We start from the raw sequence: 13,638 nt of genomic DNA on the forward strand, positions 1-13,638 counted from the left end.
GGCAGCCAGCCCCCCCTGCTCGTATGGTAATTGTAGTAACTTCCATTGCACTCTAGGCTGCTTTCCAGCCCACGCCAGTCTTATCAGTAATTTATTCATAGTCGCAAAGAAAGCTTTCAAGAGGACCATCGGGAGATTATTGAAGATAAATAATAACCTCGGGAGAATAACCATTTTCATCATTGCAATTCTACCCAGCAGCAACAGCGGAAGCTTAATCCAAAGCTCCACGTCGTCCACGAGTTTACTGTAGGCAACCCCGTAGTTCTCCCTCATCATAATGTCAGGATCTGTGTGGAGCATAATGCCCAAATATCTTACCGGTTCTGTGGACCATTGTAGCGGGTAGTCCATCTCAAAAGGTTCGGTGATTGGGGTCAGCGGAAAGGCCACTGATTTTGACCAGTTGACCTTTAGCCCAGAGAGTGCGCCAAACCTAACCACTTCCCTCAAGACCGAAGACAAGTTAGTGGCCGGATCTCTTACGTACAACAGGGTGTCATCCGCATACGTGGATATGCCAATCTTGTAGGTGGGGTAGTTGATGGCTTCATAAGAGTGGTATTCCCGAATTGCACACGCCAGCGGTTCCGCCACCAATGCGTATAGTAGCGGGGAGAGGGGGCATCCCTGTCTCGTGCCCCTGGTAATGGTGATTGGCTTTGAGACCGAGTCCCCGAGTCTGACCCTCGCCGTGGGCATATGGTAAAGCGCGCCCAGGAGTTGGAGGAAGAGCTCCCCCAGCCCCAGCTTCTTTAAGACTTTACGCATGAAGGGCCACTCCACAGAGTCAAAGGCCTTCTCCATGTCAAGGAAGACCGCCATGGCTTTGGTATCATGTCTAGTGTGTTGCATGGCCCCCAGGACAGTACGGATGTTATAAGTGAGGTTTCTAGCTGGGATAAACCCTGCCTGCTCCGGGGCAACTAGCTCCGGGGCCACCAGTGCCAGTCTGGTTGCCAGAACCTTCGCATAAAGCTTAGCGTCTACATTTAGAAGGGACAGAGGGCGGTATGAACCTGGGAGATCAGGAGGCTTGCCTGGCTTCAAGATCGTGACGATGAGTGCCTCTCTCATCGAGGGCGGCATAACACCGTACTCTCATATCTCGTCGAAGAGGATGGAGAGGTAAGGCAATAGCTTGTCCTTGTACGCCTTATAGAATGCCACTGTCAGTCCATCAATCCCGGGCGCACTTTCGGACCTCATGGTGTCTAGCGCGTCTGATATTTCCTCACGGAGTATGGGTGACATCAGGAATTCCCTCTGCCAGTTCTCGAGGAACGGCATTTTGATATAGTCTAAATAGTTGTCGATTTGGTCCTCCACCCCTGTGATCTTGGTGGTGTATAGGTCCTCATAGAATCTCCGAAACTCCGCTAGCACGTCGTCCTCCGTAGTTACCCTCACCCCCCCCTGGAGTTTGCAGTTCCGGGACTGCCTGTCTGCGCCTGGTGCCCTTCATTATCCTAGCTAGCAGTGCTCCGGGTCGTTCTCCCTCTCCATACGTGCGCGCTGTCGCGTACTTCCCTAGATGTTTGACCTCCCTATCAGCTTCCTCGTGAAACTCTTTCAGAAGGGCCTGCAAGGACCCATCCCCGAGCGGCGTGGAGTCTAATAGCTGTCGGCGCTCGCAGTCTGCAATTTGTTCCTCAAGACTCTTAAGTCTGTTTCTAATCGCTTTGAGGACACTGGAGTGTTTCGCCATGACTACCCCCCTGAGGTATACTTTGAATGCCTCCCAGACCGTCCCAAAACTGTCCACTGAGCCTACGTTAGTGGCGAAGAAGGTATCCATGTCCTCCCCCAGGTCAGCCCTAAATGCCTCATCTAGTAATGAATACGGCGGGAAGCGCCACGTGAACGGGGGTATCTTTTGCTTGGGTGTGGACAGTACTAGCAATACTGGGGAGTGGTCCGACAGGGTGCGGGGAAGCACCCTGCAGCCCCTGATCATGGGGAGCAGTGTGTGAGAGGACAGCCAGTAATCTATCCTGGTATGAATGTTGTGATACGCAGAGTAGTGTGTGTAACCCCCCTTGTCGCTGTGCCTATCTCTCCAGACGTCCACCAGACCCAGTCGTACCATTTCAGCCTGCATCTGTAGCGCGGCCGCCGCCGGACGCCGGGGGGGGGCCCGCCGACCTATCGAGTTCTGCGCTAAATGTGAAGTTGAAGTCCCCCCCCCCCCCCAAAGCATTCTGTCTGTGGGGCACTCAGCACAGTGGTCCGCTACTGCCGCATAGAAGTCAGGGGAGTCATAGTTCGGGCCATAGACGTTCATGACTAGGATGTCGTGGCCCTTGCCTACGCACCTGCTCAACACAAACCTTCCTTCCGGGTCCGCTTTCAGTAGTGTGAGGGACAACTTGGATTTCGGATTGACCCATGTGAGTACCCCCTCGCGTGTGTGGTGAAGCCTGCGTAGGTGGCGTTTCCCTGAAGTCCCCTATGTGTTAGCAACTTACTAGTGTCAGGCAAGTGCGTTTCCTGCAGCAGCGCCAGGTCTATGTGATGTCGGAGTAGGTACTGCAGTACCTTGCGGACTTTCCGGTAGTCATTTAACCCCCTCACGTTCCAAGTGACGGCCTTGAGGGCCTCTGTATCACTCAGTAGGTCATCGTGTGGTGCATCAGCCATTGTCCCTAAAAGAGCACATCAGTGTCGAAGCACCTATGTTCACCGCCCCCCACAACACACAGCAGTCGCCCACGCCCTCCACGGCATACAGCATTGCAGAGCACCGTTCGGACCCCCCCCCCAAACATTTCAGAACCCTCAACGCCCCCCGCCTCCCACAGTCAACCAACCCCAACCTGGTGTGACCGAGTTCCCTGCATGCCTCCCCCCCACCCGCCTTCAATCCCATTCAAAACACCCCCAACCAGGCTCAAAAAGAGCCGCAGGCACTGTAAGCGCTAGGGCAGAGGTAGCCTACAAAGGTTCTTTATCGTCTACCGTCCGTTCGGACCTCACGTGCAATGTCCATAAGCTGCTCCTTGCCAGTGCCCCCACATACCAGTGCAGCAACGAGTAGTAGGTGCAGTATCCTACCAGCAATTACAGGCCTTCCAACCCCCCCCCCCGCACACCCCGACCTCCTCCTGCCTTTCCATGTGTTAGGCCCCCCGAGACCGCCCCAGCCCAGAATCACAGTGGGACGGTGCACGCAGCCCCCCAGTAGTGTCAATGCAGCTTGTGTAGGTCTCACCCATAGTCTCGAATGCAGTAGTCCGCTTGCCTCTGCGGCGCGCTCCGAGTGGGCACCTCCCGGACCGGCAGGTGGGGATTGTCACATTTGCCAGAGTAACTGTGTCTCTGGGAAGTGCCTCCGAGTGCCTACTCTCCTCAATCCTGCTCGTCCAGTTCTCCTCGGCCAGTGTGTTCCTCTCCAGGCGCCGTCTGGTCTCCCCGGTTCTCCTTCATCCATTGCTTCAGGGACTTTTGCAGTTCTCTGGGATCTGTGAAAAAGTGCGAGTGGCCCTGCCTGTTGATGCGCAACCGCGCTGGGTACAACATGGCGTAGTCCAACCCCAGGTCCCCGAGTTGCTGCTTGTAGGGGACGAAACGCCGTCTCTCCTCCTGTACCTTGGAGGTGAAATCAGGGTATAGCGAAATGTTTATTCCCTCGTACTGCAGCTTCCCCTTCTCTCGAGCGGCACGGAGGGCAGCGTCTCTGTCCCTGTAGTTGAGGAGTTTCGCAATTATCGGCCTTGGATTCGCGCCTGGAGGCGGCCTTGGGCCCAGGGTGCGGTGGGCACGCTCCACTATAAACATGGGGGAAAAGGTGTCGTCTCCCAGTAAAGCCTTAAGGAGTTTCTCAATGAATAGTTCCATTTTGCCCGTTTGGGTCGACTCCGCCACACCCGTGACGCGGATGTTAGACCGCCTGGAGCGCGCCTCCAAGTCTTCCGATTTCTCCTGTATCACCTGGAGTAGTCTCCCAAATTGCTTTTGGTCAGCATCCCACTCTGTCTGCGCCTCCGTCAACCTGCGCTCTGCCATGTCCAGCCGCTCCGCATGCTTGTCCACTCTCTCCGTCATCCGGTCCATCCGATACGCCAGGGCGTCTATCTTAGTGCCAATGGCTGACATACCCTCCTGTAGGCCTTTCTCCATTGTGCTGAGCATACCTTTTATTTCTGCACACAGTCCGGCACTCGGGTCGGCAGCGGCCTCCGGGGACTGGGCAGCCGGAGGCTCCGGCACCTTCTGTCTCTGTTGGTCAAACGTGAGTTTCGACTGGGTCCTGTCCCCTTTGCCCATCGTTCCAGTGGCTGAGTAGGCCAGTGTCCGCAAGCCTCAGAGGCCGGTAGCTCCCAAACTGAGCGAAGAGGGGTCCCTTCCTGTCCGAAGGCCGGTGTCGGGGGTCCGCTGGTCCAGGCTACTTCTATGGATGGCGTGCTCAGTGGGGCCTAGAGGCCAAGATGGCCGGTCGGCGATAGTCCTCACACAGGGTCGGTCAGCCCCAGGACGCCCCGAGCCTCCTCAGCGCGCAGTCCTCTTGTCGCAGGCCCTCCGTCCCACAGTAGCCTTTCTCGTCCCCAGTCGTGCGCCGCAGCTTCAGGGGAGTCCTTACCGGCAGTGTGCAAAGATGGCTGTGCTAGCGCGGGGCTCCGCCGGCGCCACTTGGGCTCAGCCGATGGCTGCTTTACAAATTCGCCTCACTCCTGGTGCCACTGGGCGCTCCGGCTGGGTAGCGAGCCCCTCAGGGGCCCTCAGCTATGTTTGCAGTGTGCAGGTGGGGCCGTAGGAGCCACCGATCACAGGGCTCAATCAGCGTCCTTGCGCCCGTACCAGGCGGCCGCACGTCGGGTGACGCAACACGGCTGCGTGCCCCAGGAAAGGCCGGGGATCCTGGCCTGGACCGCTGTTCTCCGATCGGCGGTGTTGCAGGTGGATCATGCACCTCGCCCAAATTCTCGTCGGAGGTCCGCAGGGGGTAGGGGAGTCAGCCCCCGCCGGAATCAAACGGTGTTTGCTGCTGAGAAAGGATAATTTACGGATCTTAGGCAGCGCTAGCACGGAGCTCCGCTCTTATGCGCCCGCCATAGACGCCGGCTAGCTCCGCCCCCCTGGTTGCAGGAAATTGTTTATGCAACTTCAGAGGGGCCAGTTTGTCTATTGCCTCAGTTAAGGAGTTATTAAATTTGGCTAGTGTGTCCTCCACATCATCTGTTTCCATAAGGTTGGGTTTTTCCCAAACCTTCTGCAGCTCCTCCACCGTTACCCTGTGCCACTGACGGCGCCATATTGGTGGAAGGGTTTTCTTGTGAGGACGTTTATCAGTTTCCAGCAGGCAGAATTCCACCAAGAAATGGTCAGTCTAGCTGGATAGCAGCTTTTACATTGAATTTTGGTACAATTAGAGAAAAGCAGATCAAGGGAGTGTCCTCCTTCGTGAGTGGGTCCGTTATTCTGTAATTCCAAACCTAGGGTGGATAGATCAGCGAGCAAGGTTTTGGTTTCTGGAAGCTCTAAGATGTCTGCGTGAATATTAAAATCGCCCAGAAGAAAGAAATCTTCTTTGGCTCTAAAATAAGGAGCTAATAGTTCCAGAAGAGAGAGAGTGAAACCTGAGCATGGTCCTGGTGGGCGATAAACTAGCGCTCTTTTCCTGGACCCTTTAGTGGAGAGGTTGATTCTAAAAATAACAATTTCTAATTGTGGGCAGCATTTTTGCTCCAATATGGTAATCTTCAGATGTTCTTTATATGCGATGGCTAGACCACCTCCTATTTTGTTAGGACGATCCATATTTAGGAACTTATATCCTTGTGGAACCCCTTTCAATGCCAAACAGATCTCAGAGCACTAACATTTTAATGTTGAGTCCAGATTCCGCTGGAGGCAAAAGTACTCACGGCTGCCCCATACCAGGAATGAAGCATCTTTCACTACTGTGAGATTTGGGTAGGGAAAGGGGAGGGGTCCGTCTCAGAAAGGGAGAATTTCCAAATTGTGTTTAATGGATGTGAAGCAAATTACCTGTGCAGAACTTGAGTGATCTGGTTTGTTCCAATGAAACTTGGTTTGAATTGGTTTGCGAGGCCACGCTCACTTTGGATGCACCAGTCATTAAAAGTTTCCGTGTGGCACTTATGATGTGGATATATACACATACTCTTATTTACCTATATACCTACGTATGTACATACATCAATTCTATCGCCTTTGTGGCATGAAGGAAGTTTACATTTCTCTCAACTCCTTTACCATCTCTAGCACATCTTCACTTCTGAGAATACCTGGCCACTTTTAATGTATATGCTTTTGCATTATCTGCGATAATTGTCATTTCTGCGATGAAAGCGTAATTTATTAATTCATCCTGAAAGCGAACTAGTGCGCTATATACATGGAAAGTAAAACAAAAACAGTTAACAATGTACCTTTGGCGCTCTGAGTTTCATTGTCAACGTTACAGATGCCAAGGCGAGCGTGGCACGCTCCTCACATATTGGAAGCAGCTGGCATTCACGACTGCCGGGGAGGGTGGTAGATAGCCACAGTGAAGATGCTGCTAACATTACAAGATGTCGCCATTGCCGGCATCCCGCGAGTGCGTGGCAGCCAAAGTTAAAGTGCGCCTGGCGCTGTCATTTCTGAGATGAAAGCCTAGTAATTTCTTAATTGCAAGTAAAAACAACAAGAGTAACAATGTACCTTTGGAGCTCTGGGTATCATTGTCAGTGTTACGTATGCAGAGAGAGTCAGTGAGCATGGCAGGCTCCTAACACATTAGAAGCAGCCACCATTGCGAGCATCCCTGGAGTGCTGGGGCAGCCGCAGTGAAAGCGTACATGGCGCGCTGCTAACACATTACAAGCTGCTGCAAATCCAGGGATCGGGGGAGAATGTGGTAGCAGCCACAGTGAATTTTAATTAAAATGTATTAACTATTTAAAACAAAGCGGGCGTGTGCTATGATGCCGTGGGTGACATAGGGGACGAACATTAAAGGAAATCGTGATCAACTTGTAAAGAGTACCGTGTAACCGAAGTAAAAGGGCCAGTCCTCATGGGAGGTTACAAGTGAAGTCAAGGCGGTACAAAGGAGGGACTAACAAGCCTATGTACGAATCAGAAGCCACCATTTATAAAAGGGTAATAACATAAGCCAATGACAAATATGGGCGGAGTGGGTGGGGCTTCAAGAGCATACCCTGATACAGCATGCCTGGCAGAGCAAGCATTACATGTGTGCTGCCCTTAAGCTAGACCTAAAAACACCAAACCCTCCAGTCTGACTGAGTTGATAGATTTTCAACAGAAAATTTACCTGTTACGCCAATAGTTGGAGCCTTTTGGATTTTTCTCATAATCAACATCATAATAGGCAACCAGGAGGTCCTTTCCTTGGATCTGATCCTTATTATCTTCTGTCATATGAGGGCAGATACCCAAACTACAAGAAACAAATGCAAATAAAAAATGTTTTAAATACTTTGTTTACAGGGACAGATGGCATGCAACAAAAAGCACGAATGTCCTAAGTAATTTACACAGCTTTGCAAAGTACATTTCAAAACTCTGTCACAAGAATCAAATATTAGTATGGACAAATACAATGTAAAACAGAAAAATGTCAGAACCAGAGAGCTGTACAAAACAAAATCCAAATTTTAGAAATCATTACCATTGGAAGTACTAAGAAATACAAAATGCTGAGCTTACATGTTCTCTTGAATGAACGTTTTAATCCTGTTACTGGAAATTTTATCTTCTGCATATGAGACGGAGCTGTCTTCAAATTTGTTGGCTAAGTGTGCAGGTCGAAACAAGATAATTCCTCTAACAAAAACAAAACTCATGTTAAGTAAAGTTCAGGAACCAAAACAGTCAATCAAGCAGAAGCTACAATAGGAGAAATAAATTACTTCAACACATTCTCAATATTAACATCACTTTACAAATTTCCACTTTTTCAAGCAGTTCGTAATACAACATTTTAGCTCATGTCCAGGGGCTTCAATTTAAGTGAAGCACAATTAAAATATTAATTTGTACAAGGTAACGCATTGAGATCAAACAGAACCGGCTAGGATCAGATACTGTGCCACTTCTACATATTGAACAGAGCCCTAGCCAATACTTCTGTTAAATGATCATTTTGGTTATAAAAAAGATTTTGAAATGCCATTTCTAGGTTTGTATTTGCTTAGAATTTTCTGAGATATAAGTTGCAATCGCATACTAGGATATTATAGAAGATTACTTTGGGCTGAGATTGGTGCACATTTGCATTACTATCAGACATATTTACCAATAACAGAGGCTCTTAGTAACAAATGCTCTATTGTTAAATAAAAAAATAAAAAAGTTAGTTGGGTCTACAAAGATACATGTTGTACATAGCTCTCACAAAGAGGCAATAATATCATTTTAAAAGCTCACTTAGTGTATTAACTGTGAGAGATTTGAATGCCATGAAGCTAAGTGAGCAAGTTAATGTGTTTGCTATCAATAAGGGTCCCTGCACTTGCTACATGCACCAGTGTGAAGCAGCTGGGCTACTTTCAAAACAAGCCGTAACAACCTGGAGGCTCGAAAGCAACCACAGTCCTACACAGGTCACTCAAAATATTCAGATACCTGAAGATAAAAAGTTCATGGGGAGAGAGACTCCTGCTCAATAGTCGCTAACAGAGCCAGGCATAGGTAGCAGGGTAATAAGCCAAGAAATCCTAGGGATAGTTATCGTTTTCCAAAGTGTCAACAAGTGAGCATCACAAACTACTCCTGCAGATCACCACAATTACATTAATAAAAAATATAAGCTTCAACCTCCTGAAGGATGAAGCACCTAAGCAAGGAAAACCGTTTGGTCAACTTGCAAGGAAAAGCACAAAGTAATTGACTGAAGTAATGCTGAAAAAGAGAGAAGCCCAAAAATGTATACCCTAGTTCAATAAAAAAATAGTTTTAGGAAACAAAATGGGGTGAAACCAAAAGGTGCGGTGGATACAAAAAAAAGATACTAAGCAATTCTGCCAGATTAGTCTTTGGTGTGGTGACTAACGCAACATGTACAGTTGCAAACATCAATCATACATTTTGGAGACATCTTTTCAAATTTCCAAAGGGACCAAATGAACATTCCAGTAGAGAACCAAAACAATGAAGAATTTACTAACAAGAAGCACTCAATTGCGCAGGTGAACAAGGCAATAAATACGCTGAAAATGGATTAATGGTGGACGTCTATCTGGCACACCTGTAATCAAAAAAATATTATCATGCTACACATTTTGGGTGTTTTGAGGCCGGTCCTTATGACTGAACGCATGTGGTTTCACTGCTATGTATAAAAAAATATATTTCCGCTTAAAAGTGGTATTCGTTGCGATTTTGTAGTTTTGTTCCAAGAATGTGCCAGAACATATTGGGCCTAGTGGGTTGTGAGAAAGTTCCTCTTAACATGGTTAGCCCCCACTTTTTCCCCTGACATTGATGTGGTTTCGACTGTAGTGCACAGGGTCCCTGTCAATGAGGTCTCCTAAGCCAGTGCTTCTTCTGTAAAAACTATTAGACAATAGGCCCTTCAGGCCACCTATAAGTCCTAAGTAAATGGCACCATAGTACCCAGGGTATTGTGACTGCAGAGGGTTCTATAGGTCATGCAAACTGCCACTGCAGCGTGAATGGCCTGGTGCAGACACAAACAACAAATTCTACATGGCTTACTGCCTAAAGTGTCGCTAAGTCACCCCTCTAGCAGGCCTCCCAGCCATAAAACCGGGTGCATTATACCACAGGCGTGGGCATTTCTGCTTGAACAGATATGCCCCTACTATATTTAAGGCCATTCTTAGATATTGTAGATGTCATGGAAGCCATAGAGAGAACAAGGGCTTGAAACTAGACCGCTCTAGTTACTCAGCACCAGCATCTCTGAACCCAGGAGTGTTTAGTACCAAACTACTCCTTTCAATAAACCCCCACTGATGCCAGTGTGGGATTTAATGTACCATGTACTCAGAGCGCACCTCAGGTGTCCGCTGAAACTACCAACCCTGGTGTGGTCACAGACTGGCTGTAGACAGCTTGCCACCACCAGACAGGTTTGTGGGCGAGGTGCTGCTCCTGCTCAAACAGCCAGGTCTTGAGGAGTCTCCTGAAGGCCAGCAGGTCATGGGTCTGTTATAGGCGGATAGGGAGGGTGTTCCAGGTTTTTTGCGGCGAGATGGGAGAACGATCTGCCACCGCCGGTCACCCGACAGATGCGGGGGACGGTGACGAGGGAGAGGTCAGCGCAGCTGGCGGTTCAGGGAGTTGAAGGAGAGTCGGTCGTCGAGGTACGTTGGTCCGGTGTTGTGGAGAGCTTTGTGGGCATGGTGATCCTCTTGTTGACGGGGAGCCAGTGAAGGTCTTTCAGGTGGCCTGTGATGTGGCTGGGGATGACAAGGATGAGGCGTTCTGTATGCCTTGTAGTAGTTTCTGGAGTTTGGCTGATGTTCCTGTGTAGAGCGTTGCCGTAGTCCAGTCTGCTTGTGACAAGGGCCTGGGTGACTGTCTTTCTGGTGCCGGTGGGATCCATCTGTAGATCTTGCGGAGCCAGAGTGGGGTGTTGAAGCAGGAGGAGGAGACGGCATTCACTTGCTGGGTCATAGACAGAGCGGAGTCTAGGATGACTCCCAGGTTGCGTGCGTGGTTAGTGGGCGTCGGTGCAGCTCCCAGTGTGGCTTAGGTATCACATAAGATACCTATGTGAACCAGGATATTATCCAGGTTCCTATGGGTCTAAGAGATGCTCTTGTAGCATAATTGTATTACATTGTACTCAAAAGTAAATTGCTGCAAGTTAGTCTTCATAGAATCAGAAAACCGGGTCACTATACCATAATACTTCTTTTTTTTTTTCAAGTTTGAGAACCTCACCTCAGGTAGGAATATTAGCATAATTGACAGTGATGCAAAGTTATTCACCCAAGTAATTCTGAACAAACCTGCCTTGCCATAGGAGCTACTCAAGTTCAATAAAAGTAATCAACAGCTACTAACAAATCTAAATTGTGCTGTAATGTAATAATAGAGATCACATTAGACAAGTAATCTTAGTGGTCCCTCTGTGCAAGATTACCAGTAGTGACTACTTTGGTGCATTTTCAGTTATGTCAAAAAATATCTCATCACTCTGGAAAACCCCAATATAGGCAACACAATGCCGGTGACACCAAGGTAATAATATGTAACCCCAATATAGCATGATTATTCAACTATCGCCTTTAAAACCATTTTGGAAGTGACCAAAATGGAAATCTAATCTGGTCCCTTAAAGTGAGTTGGTGTGATTGATTTCGGATTTTCCTGTTGTGCAAATCCACTTTCTCATGTACCAGGATACTCATCAGACTCCCTTAGAGTCGGGCACATAAGGGTGGCACGAGTCATGATTTGCAATTTTATAAATAATTATAGCAACGTCACCAACTTTCTAAAAAAACAAGTCAAATGTGGCAAGCATGCTCTGAGTAAAGTTTTACTTGCATGGCAAGTTTGATGTAAATTTGTTCAGAGGTTTGTGTTATAGGCGCAAACAAAAATAAACAATCTGAGCTACAATTGGGAAGACGCATTTCCGCACATCTTGCACCCAGCATTAACATTCCCCCCTACCGCATCCAACTCGAACACATTACGTTTTTACCTCAGGAGCGATATACTTAAATTGGCATGCTTGATCTTAGCAGAGTACGCCAAACATTTGGTACACATCTGTCCACTTTTATAAAAAACAAAGTGCATCTTCAATCCAAAATGAGCCTTTTCAGACCTGTAGGACTGGTCCATCCGTACGAAGCAGATTAGAGTGACAGACACACACACACACACACACACACACACACACACAACAGACCAACCCCGCCCCCTCTACCCACAGGATCCAGTACAGTTGCAGCGTGAAGTAGTGGGAGAGAATATAGCCTTATGGCTAGAGCGGCTGACCTTGCAGCTGGGGAACCAAGTGAGAGTCTCTGCAGCGACGCTCAACATCCGGCGATTCTGGGCAAATCACTTAATCTCCCAGTGCCTAACAAAAATGAATGAATGAGTCGATCAGTAACGAAACTGGTGCTCATGTAAAGCTCTCCAATAACCGATCTCTTTGTGTCTAGTTTGCACCATCTAGAACTAAAAAAGTATATATTAAAAATTTACTCAAACGCTGTTCCTTTCCCCCACAGCCAAGCCGGAGATCAAGGGGAAATGTCCCCGAAACACGTATGGCAAGACTGGCGAAAATACTGCATTGTGAAGGCACGGATGTGCTCTGCAGTTGCCGGCCGGAATAAAAGAGGGCGAAATCATACGTCGGGTGTGGAGTTTCCTTTTGTGAGCAAAACTCATTTGGATATATAGTGGCATGCTCAGGTCACGGAAACACCCTACTGCTGGCTGAGCAGGTCCGTGCGCCTCTGATCGGGAGACACATTCACGGAGCAACGTGCCTGTTTCAGTTTGGCGCAAGTGAAACAGTAGGCAAGCCATGCTGTAAACAGTGACCCAATGGAAAATTTAATTTGGGAGGTTAAGGCACAGCAGTATCCACCAAGGACTTTACTCGAACTACTGCAACCAGAATACACAGCGGAGCCACGTCCTTATGGGCGGCACTAAGAACTATCACTACTTAATCACCTAAGGGCAACACTATTCCTTTCCTCACAGCCAAGCAGAGATCAAGGGGAAATGTCACCGAAACACGTATGGCAAGACTGGCAAAAATACTGCATTGTGAAGGCATGGCTGTGCTCTGCTGTTGCCGGCCGGAAAAAATATATATTATCAGGTAGGTTTCAAATAGTGTTTTTATTCGGAGCAAGCTTAGAGCGCTGGGCAGGAATCTTCACCTGGCAGTACAAAGATGCCCGACGCGTTTCATTCGCAAAGCGCATTTCTTCATAGGCAAAAGTGATTAGTTACTGCTCGTCATCATGCCTTTTTAACTGCTACTTCATGCTCAAGGGAGGGGGTTGAGCTACCTGAGAGGCTTCTCTAAATTGGGCAACTTTGTTGTGTGGATATATATACACACACACATCTATACACATCTATACACACACACACATACTGCTGATTAAGTGTTGCAGCCCCCATTTGGTATGAACTTGGTCGAATAAGTTGGCACAGTGTTGCAGTACCATCAGGTGTGAAATACAGCCGTACCAGCAAAATATAAAACTAAATGTGGATTTAGTGTCCGCAGGGAGATGGGCGCCTGTGGTAGGTTGGGTGTTTGGCCTGGTCTCCCTCGCCCACATGCAAATGCACCGTCTATTGCTGCCAAAAGACTCCAGAGTGGAAACTCCCTGCAAGCTAAAGGTTAACAGAGCTCACCTGGACAGTCCCACAAAGAATTCAAAGACTGGAGTACCAGTGGATTTGTTCAAGTGGATTGCGGAATTGAAGTTTCACACTTTCAAGGACCCTCTTGGAGATTCCAGAACCTTGGATAGCGTGTTGGATACTTTTGGACCCGCAAGCAGAACGCCAGGAAGGTGTTCTGACTGGACCCTGCTTGCTGAAGAAGGCAGTCCACTACAGTGGTGAGAATTCTTCAGAACAATTTATAAAGGTGTGTCCCTGACAGAGAAAACGAAATGACTTAAGGGGCACTGTTGGTTTCTAAGCACT

General features: G+C 48.4%; 1 protein-coding gene across 1 annotated transcript in view; it reads right to left on the reverse strand.

The window, feature by feature from the left end:
* PDIA3 (protein disulfide isomerase family A member 3) overlaps positions 1-13,638 on the reverse strand; it is a 141,144-nt gene that overhangs the window by 90,972 nt on the left and 36,534 nt on the right. Inside the window, exons 6-7 of the mRNA XM_086958188.1 lie at positions 7,678-7,794; positions 7,283-7,408 (exon numbers count right to left, since the gene is read on the reverse strand). Of these exons, the coding sequence (XP_086814314.1) occupies positions 7,283-7,408; positions 7,678-7,794 (243 nt within the window). The remainder of the gene's footprint in view (positions 1-7,282; positions 7,409-7,677; positions 7,795-13,638) is intronic.

Source organism: Lissotriton vulgaris, chromosome 2_1 (assembly GCF_964263255.1).
Source record: "Lissotriton vulgaris chromosome 2_1, aLisVul1.2, whole genome shotgun sequence".
Classification (NCBI taxonomy): Eukaryota; Metazoa; Chordata; class Amphibia; order Caudata; family Salamandridae; genus Lissotriton; species Lissotriton vulgaris.